The following is a 17655-nucleotide window of genomic DNA, read 5'->3' as shown; positions in this document are numbered from 1 at the left end:
CTGCACACCAGTCGTTGCTGAACCGATGTTCTTGTTTGTTCCGGGTGAGTGTTTAGGCTGGAGTGGCTGAGTCATATGCTGTGTGTCTAACTCTTTAGGAAACTGGTTTCCAAACCCCCATTGTCCCCGCAGCACACAGACACACGGTGCCTGTGTCCGTGCCAGCCTGGCCGTATCAGGCTGTGGTCTCAGCACTGCTGGGTGCCCCACTGAGGCCTCACTACATTTCTCATGAACCCCGGGCTGCGTGCTTAGCACTCCATGTCTTAGAAGGTGTTTCTGTATTTTGTTCATTTGAAGTCACGTGTGTGCTTGCTCAGGCATTGCTGAGTTCTCTCAGTGTCTGTCAGGTGCAGGGTCTCTGGATGCGTGCACCTAAAGCTTAGTTTCGTTGAAGTCTGATTGATAACTATTTTCTTTCTAAATTCATGCTTTCTGTGATCTCAGAAGTCTGTGAATGTCAGGTATGGACATTTTTGTCCTATGTTTTCTTCTTGAAGTTTCGTAGTTTCAACCCGACCACATGGTCCCTAATTCATTCCGAGTTAGCGTCTGGGACGCGAAGTGGGTCCCGCGCTCGTTCCGCACACGGGGGGTACCCACTGGTTCCTGCACTGCTGGCTGAGTTGACTTCCTTGTTTTACCCTTTAATCTTTGCTGGGAATATGCGGGCCGTTTCTGGACTTGCTGGTCTGTGTCATCTGTCTGTCTTCGCACCACAGATCTTCAGGATTTTATCTTTTCCATAATTATGATTTCAGCTATTCTTCTACCTTCCCCTGACACAGAAGTAGATTTGCTATACAGAAGTCAGGAGGCAAGGCCATCCCCTGAAATGCAGGAGGCTGTGTGTGGCCATCTCAGTCTGAGACTGGAGTTGATGTCGGTGGGGCTTGCTGACTCACCAGGAGCACACCTGCCTCCTTTGAATGCGTGTTCTTCCCTCGCGGGTCCTCCTCTTCTCTGTCACAGATCACCCTCTCGGATCAGAACACTAGCTGTGGCTTTGCTGGTGGCTGATGGAATCGTGGTGGGTCCAAGACGAGGTGTTGTGTTGGGCAGAAGCTTTGTCTTTACCCTTTTGGCTAGAATGTGTGAAATGCACGCTTACACATCCACGCAGGAGTTGGAGTTATATTTCTTCCTGGGAAGTGTTAAAACTGCACAAAGATGACTTACCTTCAAGTTTTTGGTGATGATTTCTTACAGGTGGTTGATTTCCTTCTGTCCCAGAACTAGTGCAGAGTACGGCAGGAATTCAGAGATTGGACGCCACACCCCTCTGCGTTACAGCTCACGTATTGATGGTCCTTGAGCTCACGTAATGATGGTTGATAGTGTGTTCAGGGTTGGTGTGACACCAGGGCACTTGCCCTTTGCAGGTGTTAGGGTTCTCCTGTGTCAGCGCACACGTCTCACAGATTCCGCAGCGAGGCGCCCTGGCAGTGCCGGGGCCAGGCGGGCCCTCTCCTGGGCATGTTCTGATCGGGGTGCCCTCTGGGGCACCACCCCTTCATAAACCACCTGGTCTGACGGCGGATGTCTCCTGTCCTGGTCCCAGGTGTCTGCGCGTGTGGCTGTTTCTTGAGTATATATGTCTCAGCAGTGGATCTTTGAACTCTCAAGTCATGGTTTCTGTCTTACTGAAAGTAACGGTCACAGAACACACATGTGCCATGCCATAGCTGCTTCCTTGACGAAGCCGCCAGCTTTGTTCTGGCCGGTGTTGTGTCACATCTGAGCCTTCGCTCCTTCTGACACAGACCCTCCCTCCCAGGAACGCTTGTGGAGAGAGGAGAACAAGCATGGGAAGTGAGCTGGAGAGGGAGGGAGCCTGGGCCGCAGTGACATTTGGTTGGCGTTGACAGTGAACCAGCACCGGGTTGGGGGGGACGTGGTGTTCACAACAGCGCCTTTGCACGCAGGTTCTGAAGCGTACACGTCGTCCTCGGGCAGTGCAGAGCCGGGGGCGCCAGGGGACAGTGTGGGGTACATGGAGGTTTCTCTGGACTCCCTGGATCTCCGTGTCAAGGGGACGCTGCCCTCACAAGCAGAAGGTGAGCATTGCGGGCACCGTCTGGCTGTTTGCTGGGCATTGGCTCCGTTTGGCGTGCTGTGCTGTGGTGGCAGCAACGGAAGGGTGACTGGACAGAGACACGGGCAGGTGTCCGTGTCACCACAGCATCCTGGGTTGGACACCCTTGGACTCACGTAGCATGTCGGTGGTATCCTGGGGTGTGCCCGTTGGCTGGGCATGTGTCTGTGCCACAGTCCTGATGAAAGGCCCCTCTGCCCTGGCTGGCTCAGGAAACACAGGTGGCACACTTCTTTGTCACCTCTGAGCTGGGTTAGGTTGTCTGAAACACGTCTCCTGGTGGTTGCTGACAGTACACAACCCATTCTGCAGTGGAACACAGTCCGTGTTCGAGTTACTAGGGGATATGGAGTGGCAGGTGCTCAGCAGCTCCTGAGAGAGCCTGCTGGCCCAGGGCCTGGGGTGCGGGCCAGCCGTTCTTTTAAGAACAAGTAACTAGCTTTCTAGGGTTTGAACTCTGGAGGAATTTTGATCACCTCTTTAATTTAGGAAATCACCTCTTTAGCTGAAGACATACATCGAAGGCTTATTCAGCAGAAAAATGATTACTTTTCTTTTTCTTGCCCCAAATGAAGCAGAGCTTATCTCCAGTGTCACCAAGTCCCAGCGGTGTCCCAGGCTTCCTCTCCAGAAGAGTGTCATGCCGAGGGCTTGAGTTTCCCAGCCCTGCTGTGAGATTTGAATGTAACCAGGAAATAGGATTTGATTTCATCAAACTGGCTCAGCCGCCGTGCGCAGGGTCAGAGGGGCTGCGTGCGGAGCGCAGGGGGAGCTCTTGCCCTCAGACGTGCTCACTGTGGCCTGGCTCGTGGCTGTAGCTGAATGGTAGAAAGTACTGGGGCTGACACATGGGGGATGTTTATATCCTGTCCCTGTTGAGTCAGGGCCAAACCAGTGAGTACCAAAGTGGAGGAGCAGGAGAGGTTGGGCTGAGGCTCCCTAAGGCTTTGTGACATTGTAAGTTGAGTCCCTGAGTCACTCGCCTGACGGGGAGCTCCTTGCCGTCTCCACAGTGTCGTTGACGTGCAGACCAGCACACTGAAGGGCCTTGCTCAGGTGCCGTCTGCTTTATCTCGCTGGAGTTCTGGGCATTTGGGAGGCAGCTGTGGAGACTGTGGCTGCTGGAAGGGATGGAGCACCTCTGGCTCATTGGAGCCTGAATGGTGTGCACCTGAGGCAGGTGCCGAGGACAGTGACAGTGTGGGTAGTAGTCCATAGGGTCCAGGCTTCAGTCTGGAGAGTGTGTGCACCAGTGCATGTCACTGCACACATGTCTGCGGTCGTGCTGTCTTTCTTTCAGGCCTGTGAGCTGAGGTGGAGGGTGGTGGTGTCCCGGCAGACGATGTGGACATGTGGGCAGGCAGGACTGGCAGAGCTTAGTGAGAGCAGACGCTCCAGTAGGGCATGGACTGTTCCTTTGACATCTGGTGGCTCCGGCTGCTGGAGGCAGGGACACACCCCAAGGTCAGGAGACATCAGAGTCACTGCCACGTGTGCGAGTGTGGGAACCAAATCCACGAACCTGGGACCTTGAGCGCAGCCCTGTCCTCAGCCAAGCCAGCTTTGCACAGTCTGTCTTCCCTGTTTTAAACGGAGTGGCTGAGTAGCATCAGCTGGAAGACTCAGTTCCAATCTTGTAGAGATAGGTTGCCTTGTCCTGCCTCCTCCCAAAGAAGTCTGCTCTCACCACGAAGGAAAGACATCAGTCTTCACATTGGCGGTCACCAAGGGGCTGGCTGGACGGATGTGGTGACATCACGAGGGGCAGGCGCCCTCCTGCTTGCCTTCTGTGCTGGCACTTTCCTGCCGAAGCCGTGGACGACCTGTGTCCCCAGCGTCTCTGCTGTGACCACCCTCAGCTCCCTGACAGGGCGGAGAAGAGCAGTGAGGGCACCCTCTGACTCGCACATGCGGTTTAGGGGTGGGGACAGCCATGCTGAGGGCGGAAGCACCAACTCCATGTGTTTCTGCTCCAGTCGCCTCACAAGAAGGGAGACGTGGGGTGCTCCCTCCTTTGGGGTCAGCACCCCTGTAGCTGCTGGCCAGACCGAGGGGGCTTTCTGACAGCCAGCCAGCACTGCCCAGCCCAGAAGCCAGTCTGGGTCCCAGCCCCACTCCCCCACACAGCGCTGTCAGCTTCACACGCTCACCGTGCTCCGCTGCTCCTGCTCTCCTGCCCGCTGCAGAAGTAGGAAGTAGCTGATCCCAGGCCCTTCCATGTGGAATTCAGTGTTTTTGTGGCTGGAACCCTAAAAGCAGGCGAGGAATATGAGGGTGAGAGCCTGAAGGTGGGGACAAGCTGGTGCAGGTGCCGTCCCTGAGAACAGGACGAACACGTCACCCTTGGGGGCCTTGCAGTGGCATGGAGTAGGAGGGCAGCGCCTTCCCATCCCCCTGGGAGCTTCTGACTTGTGCCCCTGCAGCAGTGCTGCCATCTCAGCCACCACATTGCTTGTGTTTCTGTGCCCTGGAAGTTTCTGCAGAGACCGTGTGATTGGTCACTTCTGGACAGTGCTTCAAGGTGGGGATTGTGTCACACATCCCATTGGTAGTGACGCTCAGACGTGTTTCCGTGACTCTAGGGCTGGCTAATGGTCCCGAAGCAGGGGAGATGGATGGCCTCCAGGAAGTACCCCTCTGCAGCTGCCGGATGGAAACCCCCAAAAGCCGCGAGATCACCACTCTGGCCAACAACCAGTGCATGGCCACGGAGAGCGTGGATCACGAGGTGAGTGTTGGCTTTCATTTAGCAAAGGGGCCGGAGGCGGGGCCAGGGGCCCCTGTGCAGGAGTGCGGCGTGGGCCGGCAGCAGAGATGCTGAGGGGTGGGGCCCAGGCACAGGCTCGGTGCCCACGGTGCTGGGTGCGTATGGCCTGCCGGGATCAGGCCTCAGCAGAGGGCTTTGACCTTGCTGTAAATTCCACGGCAGGTCAAGACGGCAGGTCGAGCTGGAGGCGTGGATGCCAGTTGCCCACACTCTGTCACACGCAGCTTTTCTGCGGACACCATCCACCGTCTCATGAGGACTTTTCCCAGAGTCCTGCCCTTCCAAACTTATCGCCCGCCTCTGCCAGCCCTGGTGCTGTGACTCATCCCTCCCTCCGTCCTCGTCCTGCTTGTGAACTGGCTCCATTTACCACTAAGTATTTCAGGCTGTCTTTCTCTATAAAAAGGAGGACATTTCTCACAAAACAGAAATGGCAGTAACTTCCTGTTATGGAGCGCCTAGTTCCCAGTCAGATGTATCTGCAAAAATCTGTCTTGTTAGGTTTTTCCTCAAAGTTCTCATAGTGTTTGTTGCAGGCTGTCCTGTGTGTTTGCCTCTTTACCCACACTCCCTGCCACTCCTGTCCATGCTGCTGACCCGTCAAAGATCTGGATGAACTGGACCCCGTCCCAGATGCTGGGCGGCTGGTGGCTTTCTTTCCTGTTCAGTCATGTCCCTAAGACCCTGTGGGCTGAATGCTCAGTCTGAAGACCTGAGGAGGTTCAGGCACTCGACTTTTAGTTTTGCTTTGACTTAACTTTGCCGAGAATGCTTGAGCTCCTTGGCACCCATCAGGGGCAGTGCTGATGCTCATCGGGGTCTGTGTGGGGCCGCCTGTCTCTTCCAGCTCCTCAGCCTTCACCTGATAGTGTCCCTGTCCTCGGCCACTGCCACCTGAGGCTGTCCTCTCGTGGTGATTTTGTAGCCTGTCCTTCCTTCAGCCATGCTGGGGTTCTCTGGCACAAAAGACTCCCCCATCTGCTGGTGCGTCTGGTCCTGAGGTGCCCATCATGTGGGATAGATGGTGTAAGCAGCTACGTCTCGGTCTTGTTCACTCTTTGAATAATAATCTGGTGCCCCAATGACTTCTGGTGTGACATGACTTTTGTCCCCCTTTTTCCTCCCCCATAGCATCTTGGGAACTCACAGTCTTTTCTGTATTTAGTGTTTTATGAACGTTTTTGTTGTAACATGAAACAGAAAACAGTACGAGACAAATGTTTGGCTGAGTTTGCTGAGGCTTAGCACTAACGGCCACCACAAGGTCAGGACATGGACCGGACCCTAAAGACTTCTGTAGTGTTCCCAGTTTTTCTGAGTATCACCCTCTATACGTGTAACCCTAGACACTGTTGCTCATTTGTCTTGATTTACACACACACACTCACACCTTTCTTTTCCTTTCAGTTTACCTGTGGACAGTGCGGGCTCCTTGACTGCGTGGTCTTGGTGGTCTGGGGGTCCCGCATGCCTGGTGCTGTTCAGCACACTCCTGCCCCACCATCTGGTGCAGCCAGGACCCAGCCCCACCTGGCTCCTGTATACGATTTACAGGGGTGTTTAGCCTGAGACCGTCTGGGCTGTCAGCTCTCTTTATCTGATGTCTGTGTTCTTTGGAAGTTTTAAAGTGGGGTGGTTGGTCCCTGGTTGTTTGATTAGTTGGGAGGTTTTATGAGAACACTGTCACCTCACCTTGTGACTCAGAGTTGCAGGACAGGGCTCCCACTCCTTGTTCCCCAGCCCTGCTGAGCTTGACTGGCTTTTCCTTTTGAATACAACTGTGGAGTTGTGTATGTGAATGTATTTGCTGGGTTTTAATTCTTTGTGTTTCATTATTGTTGGTGTTCAAGATGGCCCCATGGACCATATTCATGGGATCCTTTCCTGGAGTCGGTGGGTCCCAACTGTTCTCACAGTGCTGAGAGTGCCGTGCCTTTCACACCTTTTCTCAAAGGGCATGGTGACATTTCATGCGTGTGAAGATCAGTGTGACTCGGGGAGTCAGTCATTTCCATGATGCTGCAGTCATTCAGTGCACGAGACACACCAGTGGGGGGAGCTCAGTTGGTTAGAGCGTTATCTCAATATTATGAGGTTGCAGGTTTGATCCCGGGTCAGGGCTCATACAAGAGTCAGCCAGTGAACACATCACTAAGTAGAATAACAAATCCGTGTTTCTCTCTCCCTCCCTGCCTCTCTAAACTCAACGATAGAAATGAAGTGGCTGCGTTTGTTTTGGCATAGTAGTGGTAAGGAAGTGTCCACAGTGTGTTCTCAACGCAGAAGTGTTAGTAAGGCTCCCACTTTCTATTGAATCCCGTGGTAACTATGCTACTGGTCTCATTAAGGTTTTTTGTTTTGTCAAATGTTTTGGGGTTTTTTCCAAATTTTATTTATTTATTTTTTACAGAGACAGAGAGTGAGTCAGAGAGAGGGATAGACAGGGACAGACAGACAGGAAGGGAGAGAGATGAGAAACATCAATTCTTTGTTGCGGCTCCTTAGTTGTTCATTGATTACTTTCTCATATGTGCCTTGACCGCGGGCCTTCAGCAGACCGAGTAACCCCTTGCTGGAGCCAGCGACCTTGGGTCCAAGCTAGTGAGCTTTTCCTCAAACCAGATGAGCCCATACTCAAACTGGCGACCTTGGGGTCTCAAACCCGGGTCCTCTGCATCCCAGTCCAACGCTCTATCCACTGCGCCACCACCTGGTCAGGCTGTCAAATGTTTTTTCATTAAAACATCTTTTATATTAGCATACAGTAGGTGTATTGCTTTTTTGTTTTTCGTACTTGAGAGAGACAGGAAGAGAGAAAGAGGGTGAGAAGGATCAACTCAGAGTTGCTTTTACTTTAGTGGTACATTCAGCTTCTTGTATGTGCCTTGACTGGGTCCAAACCAGTGTCCCCTTGCTTAAGCCAGTGACTCTGGGCTTTTCGTGCCAGTGGCCTTTGGGCTGAAGGTGCTGAGCTTTGGGATCATGTGGACGATTCCACCACTCAAGCCAGCAGCCCCGCACTGAGCCACCTGTGCTCAGAGCCAGCGACCTGAGTTTCAAACCAGAAACCTCAGCATCCTGGGTTGTCGCTTTATCCACTGCACCACCCCTGGTCCAGCAGTGGATTGTTTTTCTTTTTTATCTTTTTGTGTGGCAGAGAGAGTGAGACAGAGTTAGAGAGAGGGACAGACAGACAGGAAGGGAGAGAGATGAGAAACATCAATTCTTTGTTGCGGTTCCTTAGTTATTCATTGATTGATTTCTCATATGGGCCTTGAATGGAGGGCTACAGCAGACCGAGTAACCCCTTGCTCAAACCAGCGACCTTGGGCTCAAACTGGTGAACCTTTCTCAAACCTGATGAGCCTGTGCTCAAGCTGGCAACCTCAGGGTCTTTTTTTTTTTTTTTTTTTTTTTTTGTATTTTTCTGAAGTTGGAAACGGGAAGGCAGTCAGACAGACTCCCGGGTGTGCCAGACCGGGATCCACCCGGCACGCCCACCAGGGGGCAATGCTCTGCCCATCTGGGGCTTTGCTCTGCCGCAATCAGAGCCATTCTAGCGCCTGAGGTAGAGGCCACAGAGCCATCCTCAACGCCCGGGCCATCTTTGCTCCAATGGAGCCTTGGCTGCGGGAGAGGAAGAGAGAGACAGAGAGGAAGGAGAGAGGGGGGGGGTGGAGAAGCAGATGGGCGCTTCTCCTGTGTGCCCTGGCTGGGAATCGAACCCGGGACTCCTGCATGCCAGACGGACGCTCTACCACTGAGCCAACCAGCCAGGGCCAGACCTCAGGGTCTTGAACCTGGGTCCTCTGGGTCCCAGTCCGGTGCTTTATCCACTGCGCCACTGCCTGACCAGTTGCTTTTTAAAATCAGTTAACATTTAAACATTTTAAATTTCCAGTATGCTAAAAATTGATACGTTTGGCCCATTTGGACAAAAGCTCTTTGGGACCTTCGGTGATTTTAAAAGAGTAAAACAACCTCGAAACCAAAGGTTCTGAGAAGCACCAGGCTCAGTCTTCTTTCCTCATTTCTCCTGTCCTGTCCTGTCCTGATTCAGTGGGCAGCTCTCTCCGGTGTCCCTGTGCAGGCCACTTAGAGAGTGCTGCAGGCTGGACACAGCCAGGGTCTCGCAGCCCGTGGACTCGTCCACACTGGGAAGCACTCTCCCCGGTCACCTGCTCTTCTCGGCCTCCCTGCCACCTCCCAGTGAGGGCCTGGATGTTCTGCGGCCACCCTGCCCCTGGGTCTGGGGACACCGCCTCGCCTTCCCTCCCCTGCCCAGCAGGTCAGTTGCAGGCCTCCCCCAGAGTCTGGTGGGTGCAGGGACGGGGCTTGTGGTCTGCAGCGTGGGTGTTGCTGTCTCACCGCTGTGGCTGTTTCGTGTGGGACTCCAGCAGATCTGGAGCCACTGCTCTTCCCTCAGGTTATTTTTGTCGTGTGATGCTCAGCCTGTCTCGTCCTTAGGTGGCAGCAGCCCTTGTGAAATTAGTTCTTCTTTCTCTCTGTTGCCTTTTTGTTGGCTTGATCGGGGCACAGTTCACACAGTCTGCCACTCATTTTGTGTGCAGTTCTCAGTTCTGATGAGTGTGTGGAGTTGAGTGGCCACCACCATGTCAGAGCCCATCGGTCTACTCTCATGGGGACTCAACACCACATGTCGGCCTTTACTCTGTCCTGTGACCTAAAATCTCTGCATCTTAATTGGTGTATTCAGATCATCCCCATTTGATCACACGATCCCCCGGTGATCATGGGTGTGGTTGGGTTGCAGCCTGACATTGTAATGGCATCAAGTGGATGCCATCTCTTAGTCCTTTTTCTTCATTTCCAGCCTTTTGCATTGAAAATTATTTAAATTCATAAATTATATTTAATGGGGTGACATTGGTCAATAAGAATATATAGGTTTCAGGTAAACATCTCTAGCACTTGTTTTTTTTTCCTAGAAAATTAAAATCAGTGAGGTGACATTGATCAACATGAGTACATAGGTTTGTTTCAGGTGGACATCTCTGTAGCATTTGAACTGTTGATTGTGTTGTGTGCCCATCACCTTAAGTCAGATCATTTTCTGTCACCGTGTATCTGTCCCTCTTCACTCCCCCTCGTCCCTACCCCTGGTATGAAACTTTTTACGATTGTGATGTATTCCACTTTTGGCTTTATCTTTTGCATCTTTTTCTAATGTTTTTAGTGGTTGCCCTGGGTTTACAGTATATATCTTTAGTGTATCCCAGTTTATCTTCATTAAAGTTCTGCCACTTAACCTTCAGTCTTGCAGTAACGTGGTTCTCACTCAGTCCTCCCTCCCATCCTACCATACGTTTAAGTCTGTGCAGAAACAACACCGCCCATTGCTGTGCGTTTCTTCAGCCAAACCCAGGGGTCTGAGGCGAGTTACACGTGAAAGCCGCTCCGACCTTTGGCTCTGTTCCTTGTTCAGTCCTGGCCTGTCTCTGCTGTCACACGTCTTGTGCCCGAACACCCTTCCATTTTTATTTATTTTCCCCTGTAGCACAAGTCTGCTGATAATTAACTCTGTCCCTTTTGTTTGTTTGAAACGCCTTGTTTTGCCTTCATTTTTGAAAGGTATTTTCACGATACAGAATTCCCAGCAAAGACATTGGTCAGTGTGATTTTCACAGTTTCTAATGAGAACCTGTGTTCTGTGCATGAGGTGCGGGCTTTCTGTCTGCCTGCAAGGTTCGCCTTGTCTTTGCAGCGAGGGGGGGTGGTTCTGCCCGTTTGGGATATTTCTTTGTAAGAGTTCTGTGCGCATATTATTCCTAGAAAGCTTTTGTCTTGCAGCGAGTTTATTTCCAGCCTGTTATTTCTTCTCCTGTGGGAGACGCATGTCAGGTTGTTTGGTCCTGTGTCCCTGCCGAGGACACTCTGCTCTTTTCCTCTGTAGTTCAGGTGCAGATCATTTCTGTTCGCCTTTTGCAAACTCAGTGATTTCTTCTTCTTGGTTGGGTACACGTATGCGCGTATTTTTATTCCTAGTGCTCCATCTGCATTTCTCCCGTCCCATCTGAGGGTGAGACACACGGGCCACCTCAGGCCCACTGCTGCTGATTCCTGCATCTCTTGACAATGGGTCCAAATCCAAATTCTTCCATGTGGAGCTTCTGAACCTCAGTGCCCATGATCTGTGTTGCCCCGAATGATTTTTTGTGGTGGGGCTGTCCTGCAGGACGGGTGTGGAGCAGCATCTTGTCCCCTGCTATGAAAACGGGAGCCTGCCTGGTGTTGTCAGTGTCAGGCTGGGCTGTGTGTCCAGCACAGAGCTCCCGGTGTGTGATCTTGTCACCCTAACACGCTGGCTCCACTGGCCACACCCCTGAGACAACCACTGACTTCTTCTAATTTTCTTATGGTGTTTTTCTCCATATTTTAGATAATTTTAACCCACTGTTATTCTATAACTTTAACCCACTTTCTACAGTCATCTCTGGACTTCCCACCTTGAGGTGCTGGTTGCTCTCTGTGGAGGAGACCTTGGTTTGTGACACTGTGACACCTGTGTCCCTTGGTGCTCTTCATCGGCATCTGTCGTTATGGACGAGCTGTGTTAGCAGCTCCCTGACCGCTGTGGGTGAACATGCGTGAGCACGCGTTAGCAGCTCCCTGACCGCTGTGGGTGAACACGTGTGAGCACGCGTTAGCAGCTCCCTGACCGCTGTGAGTGAGCACGCGTTAGCAGCTCCCTGACCGCTGTGGGTGAACACGTGTGAGCACGCGTTAGCAGCTCCCTGACCGCTGTGGGTGAGCACGCGTGAGCACGCGTTAGCAGCTCCCTGACCGCTGTGGGTGAGCACGCGTGAGCACGCGTTAGCAGCTCCCTGACCGCTGTGGGTGAACACGCGTGAGCACGCGTGACCAGCTCCCTGACCGCTGTGGGTGAGCACGCGTGACCAGCTCCCTGACCGCTGTGGGTGAACACGCGTGAGCACGCGTGTCACGTTTCCTCTCCCAGCCACCCGTTTCCCTCAGTTAGTGACGGCCTCGTCTTCCATTGTTTTCTTCGTGCCTGTTACAAACTCAGTACCAAACTGTCAGAATTGCACATTTTCTAGGTATTTTCGGAGGCTTCCAGTTTCTCTCGGGGTTCTCGTCTTGGTGCACTGACCGTTGCTTCTGAAGAAAAACTGCTCAGAAGTTAAGTAGCTGAGACTTGGTGCTCTGGAAACGCTTTATCTCATTTACCTGACACTTGGGCGAGTGAGGAACTCCAGGTGACACGTTGTTTGCTCTCAGATCCTGAGATCAGTCTTCTCTTTTCTGTTTCCGTCGTGTGGCCTCTGCTCTGTCCTTGGCGGTGCTCAGCCCTGTCTCCCTCCCTGGTGCCTGGGCCTTTGTGCTGGGGCATCACAGACATGCGTGCCTTCGGTCTGGGGCTGTGGTTCTGTTTTACATTTTTGACTTTTTGCTTGTCTCGGAAATCCCTCCACCTGCAGCACTGCTGTGGAAACCTTCATTTCTTCCGCCCAACTTCTGACTCCAGGAAGTCATTTTGTTTTCCGGGCGGGTCTTCCCAGCCTCCAGTTCTGTGTCAGAGTGGCCACACGGTCTGTGTCTCTGCGGTGTCAGAGCCCGTGTTTCTCACATGCTGCCCATCTCTGTGCTCCTCAGGGCTCTCCTGACTGCAGCCTGTTTGCTTTGCTCGCTGCCTCCTGTCCCAGCCACTTGCTGGAGATGGCAGTCCCTGGAGCAGGAAGATGGGGCTCATGGCGTGTGGCCCATGACTCCGTGCCTTGCACTCACTGACTTTCTCTGTGTCAAGATGTGCTGGGCAGCACCCCAGTGTGTCCAGGGTGCGTCCCAGTCCCATCGTCTGCATAGCTAACTGGGAGCCTGTGTCTGCATAGCGACCTAACCAGTGCCCTTACGTCTGGCGTTCACTCTGGCTCTCTCCACCACGTGAGGGCTTCAGGGACTCACTGTGCATTCCTTGCTGCTGGCCCGTGATGTCCTTCTGTCCAGCCTGGTCTGTCCTGCCCAGTGGATTTCTATTTCTATGTCCAGCATAGATCCTAACTCACTCAGGGTGTTTTTCCAGTTTTGCCAAGTAAATCAGCTGCTACTCTCACACTGTGTGGCCACCCGTCACACTGACCACCCTCTTCTGGTGGACGTGTATTCTCGACCCCATATGGTGCTCGAGGTCCACTCCGAACTCGCCCCTCCTGACGGCCATATTGTTGACCCTGGTCTTGTCTGATTGCAGCTGGGCAGGTGCACAAACAGCGTGGTCAAGCACGAGCTGATGCGCCCGTCCAGCAAGGCGCCACTCCTGGTGCTGTGTGAAGACCACCGGGGCCGGATGGTGAAGCACCAGTGCTGCCCCGGCTGCGGCTACTTCTGCACGGCGGTAAGCGCCCAGCTCACCCGCAGCCAGCGCAGGGCCTCGGCTGGCACACACCTGCTCACAGTGCAGCTGTGGCTGACACGTGCCCCAGCTCCGCAGTCTGGGGCCAGCCTCCTCGAGGTCTACACACACGTGCACGAGCACAGTGTGTCCCCTTCTCCTGCCTGCGAGTCTCGGGCTGCGGGGACAGCGGGTGTGTGGGGTGAGGGCTCTGGGCGCCCTCGACTCCTCGTCTTGCTGTGAGCTGCGTGTGCGACTGCTCAGCCTCGTCCTGGGAAAGGCACGCTCTGCCTGCTGTGTTGCCCTCCTCTCCTGTTTCTTCCGGGTGTCCATCGGCTACTTCCACAAATACCTGTGCCCGCCAGTGTCCAGGGCACCCCCCCCCAGAGCCCTCCTCCTACTGCAGAGCTGCTATAGATGCCACACCGCTGTGCCTTTCCATCTTAAACATCCTCTTTTGCTTTTGATGAAAAAGAGGGAAGCTGAATGAAGCCCTGGCTTGATGGCTCAGTTCGTTAGAGCATTGTCCTGGTGTTCAGAGGTTGCCAGTTTGATCCTCAGTCAGGGCACATACAGGAACAGATTGATGTTTCTGTCTCTCTCTCCTCTCTCTCTAAAATCAGTAAATGTTTTTTAAAAAAACAATAAAATGACAAAAAAAAAAAAAAGAGGGAAGCTGCTTCTGTATGTTCTTTGATCTCTGGCTCATCCCTGTCAAGGTCACCCCTTTGGGCCCATAAGAGGCCTTTCCCATGGTCACCGGGCCCACCTGAAATGCTATGGTGATGTTTGGTGATCTCCACAGATCACTGTTGAGAGCACCTTCCTCCTGTCACTCTGTTCTGGCTTTCATTTGCTCGTTTGTTCTCTGTAGGTCCTTCGTGGGACCTGGCCTTGTGTGGCCTCTCCCCCGGTTAGGACAGCCAGAGAGCTTGGCTTCGACCTTGCAGTGTGGGGTGGGGGTTCTCTCTAGCATTGTGTGTGTGGATGTTCTTGGTAAAGGGACACTGGGGCCTCACTGGCCTCCGACTAAACCCTCAACCCCATGCTGCACTGACTGCCATGCAAGGGTCAGTCTCACTTTGTTTACTTTAAAGTATTAGCCGCCAACATTAAACAATGAATCTATTTTCCCGTTTTTAGGGTAACTTTATGGAGTGTCAGCCCGAGAGCAGCATCTCCCACCGCTTTCACAAAGACTGTGCCTCTCGAGTCAATAATGCCAGCTACTGTCCCCACTGTGGTGAGGAGACCTCCAAGGCCAAAGAGGTGACGATCGCAAAAGCAGACACAACCTCCACCATGACCCTGGCCCCTGGGCAGGAGAAGAGCTCCGCGGGGGAGGGCAGGGCCGACACCACCACAGGCAGGTACGCATCCAGCTGAGCCTCCAGGTGTTCACCTGACGGGTATCCGTCTCCAGTTGTGGGTGGTTCTGTTCATCCAGACGTCTCCCAGCTGACGGCACAGTCGTGTGGGTTCTGACACTCAGGGCACACCGAAGTTCACGGGCTGCAGCCTCTGGGCCTAGGTCTCCTGCTGGCTTGCTCTTGTAGATTCCTTTGCCTGTTGTTGAGCTTTGGTGTGTGGTTACAGTGTTTCCTGTGGGTAGTGTAGTTCTCTCGTGAGGAGCTGTGTCCACCTGAAACGCTGTACACATGTATACACACATGTGCGTGTCTGTACACACCTGCACACGTGTGTACGTGTTTACGTGCGTACACACATGTGCATGTTAGTACACAGCTATACCTTCGTGTACATATCTGTGTTTACACATATCTATGTGTTTTTTATACACATCTGTGTTTGTGTCCCTACACTTGTGTTCGTGTGTTTGCATCCATGTATGTGTGTACATTTTTGTATGCATCTGTGCGCACACATTTATACCTCAGTGCGTGTCTATACACGTGTACATGCGTGTACACGTATGAACCATTATTGTCAGCAGTGCAGTCTATATCACTGCCTCGTGTTGTGAAGGCCTGAGCTGAACACAGAAAAATACACTGGGAGATGAGGATTCATGTTGGAAGTGTGTGATGTTCTTCCTAAAAGAATTTGGTACAGAGAGCTGAAAAACTGATAGAAACTGGAAGAATCAGTGAGAATGAGAGGGTAGACAGACCCTGGGGTGGGTTGCCGTGTTGTCTACCAGCAACATCTAGCCAGAGAGTGAAACGGAAGAGTGCCTTCACAGCTGCAGCGGAGCCCTCACCCCTGGGGGACACTTCACAATACCACACTGGTGTCAGGGACCCTGCAGCATCAGTGGAGGCCGTTTCAGAGACTCAGGTTGTCACACGTCAGGCTGAGGAACAGGAGGGTGTCGATTCTTATGTGTTAACCTATAAGTTTAATGCCCTTTGAATCAAAATTTTATTGGGACCCCGTCTCCTGGGGGGAGCTGGACCGATAGGTTTAGCCTGCAGCTCTTTTGCACATGCAGGTGTGAGCACAAGGCCCAGAAATCCTGGGGACGTTGTTTCTGTGATGTGGTTTTTCTCTGGGATTTGACCGTGAGCCCGGACTCCACTAGTGAGGTCGTTCTCGCTCTCAGAAGAGCTGCGTGCTGGGGAGGTCCCAGGACACGATGTTTTGTGTTTTTGTTGGTCTCCACAAGAAGGGAGGTTTTCCAGGTCTCCCACACTCAGCATTTCCCGTCCCCTCCTCCCTGAAGCGTCACCGGCCCTCCGCTCTCAGAGGACGACAAGCCACAGAGCACGGCGGCCCCAGTGCCTGAGAGCTTCGACCCCACAGGGCCGGCTGGGCTGGTGAAGTCGGGACCTGGGAAGGAGACCCTGGAGAGTGCCCTCATTGCCCTGGACTCGGAAAAGTAAGGACTGTGCTTCCACACTCACCCCGTACCCGGCACGGTCACACGCCCACACCCACCACTCCCCTTTCCGAGAGCCTCTTCCCCCTGTGTTCTCTCCGTGCCTGCGTAAGTCAGCTGCCAGGGGTCTGCACACTGGGGCCTCTGTCCCCGAGGGCTTCCAGGACTCGCCGGGCTCACGCTCCCAAGTGTCTGCACCCTGACTGGGCTGTGGGGTGCTCCTGGGAGGCCCCCGAGGCTCTGTGCAGCTTTTGCAGTCACTTGCTCAGCAGGACAGCGCACGTGTGGTAACCCTGTTGCCGGAAGTTGTTGACAGCTGCTGTCCATTGCACCAGGAGCAGGTGACCCTGTGGAAGTGATGCAGGGAGTCTTGGTGGGCGTTGTACAAATGTTTCCCTGACCTGCTCCTACCCACAGCACCGACAACAGAGCCTTAGCGCCAGCAGTGGGTCGGCCAGTCCCTCGTCTGTGAAATGAGTGAGGGGCCAAGGGGTCCCTCAGCTTACCTATCTGCTTCCACATTCTGCAGTCCTACTTCTGGCCCTAATGGAGGCCCCGATGTCCCTGACCAGTGAGCAGGAGTCTTCTTCTCCCCGGGGACACCATGGCCCCTCAGGGATGCCAGGCAACCCACCTGTCAGGGCTTCAGGCAGCGTGTGTCGTTCTCCCTTTGGAAGTGTGTCCGCCTGCTGGGGTTTGGAGGGTAGTGAGCATCACCTTATTCTTGCTGCATGGACAATTCCCATGTTGGGACACATTCCTGAGTCCCCACAGCCTCCTCTGGCCATGTTCTCAGGGTGACTCTTCTGTCCCTGCTGTGGTCCCTGCTGTGCCCACTCACCAGGCCTGGTCGCACTATTGCAGGAGTGGGTGTCGCTGGGTGTGAGCGTGCTGCTCCCACCTGCGGCCGCCCCTGACCTATGACCTCATTCTACCTGGCTGCAGACAGTCGGGTACGCTGATACCCGCACGGTGAAGGCACCTGGTGTTTGTTGTGCGTGCTCCACAGTGGTGCACAGACACGGGGCTGGTGGAGCAAGTCACTTGTCTTCACGAGTGAGGGCTGTGGGGCCCTGGGTGAAGCTGGCTGGTCAGGAGCGAGGTGTGGCAGTGGTCATGATTTCAGTGTGAGATCAGCTTCCTGTCCCTCAGTGGTGTGGCCGTGGCCGGTCGTTCTTTCTGGGCTCAGGAGCTGACACACAGCTTAGGCTGTAGTGTTACCCTCGGTTCACAAGCCCACACCTGGGACCTTGGTCAGGGCCTGGCCTGGTCCTTGCCACCTCAGGGAGGTAATAAACGCTGGAATGGGCTGCGCAGCAAGTCCGTCACGCATGTGTCAGGAGCCAGGGTCAGCTGCAGAGTGGGCTTGCTATGGGCCTTGGCTTGGTCCTGCCTTCATGGTGCACAAGACCCTCAGGAGCCACTGTCCTGTTGTGGGTGAAGAGGACAGGTGCTAATATTTGTTGTTCTTAGTGTGAGCTGCCTCCAGCCTGCTGGGTTTGGGACCCTGACCTGGAGGAAGTGGCAGACGAGCATCGTGCATGGTGGCGGGCGGGTGGACCTGGAGCCGGGCAGGGCTGGCG

At 53.7% G+C, this 17655-nt stretch overlaps 1 protein-coding gene across 9 annotated transcripts in view; it reads left to right on the top strand.

The window, feature by feature from the left end:
* Window positions 1-17655, top strand: part of EHMT1 (euchromatic histone lysine methyltransferase 1) — a 153068-nt gene that overhangs the window by 101009 nt on the left and 34404 nt on the right. For 6 of the 9 annotated variants that reach the window (XM_066255583.1, XM_066255584.1, XM_066255582.1 and 3 more), the window contains exons 9-13: window positions 1926-2057; window positions 4678-4823; window positions 13093-13236; window positions 14377-14603; window positions 15917-16072. In XM_066255583.1, coding sequence (XP_066111680.1) covers window positions 1926-2057; window positions 4678-4823; window positions 13093-13236; window positions 14377-14603; window positions 15917-16072 — 805 coding nt within the window. The remainder of the gene's footprint in view (window positions 1-1925; window positions 2058-4677; window positions 4824-13092; window positions 13237-14376; window positions 14604-15916; window positions 16073-17655) is intronic. The other 3 variants (XM_066255585.1, XM_066255587.1, XM_066255586.1) reach the window with 2 other exon arrangements.

This window comes from Saccopteryx bilineata, chromosome 2 (genome assembly GCF_036850765.1).
Source record: "Saccopteryx bilineata isolate mSacBil1 chromosome 2, mSacBil1_pri_phased_curated, whole genome shotgun sequence".
Lineage (NCBI taxonomy): Eukaryota > Metazoa > Chordata > Mammalia > Chiroptera > Emballonuridae > Saccopteryx > Saccopteryx bilineata.
This window is presented reverse-complemented; position numbering and strand designations above follow the sequence as displayed.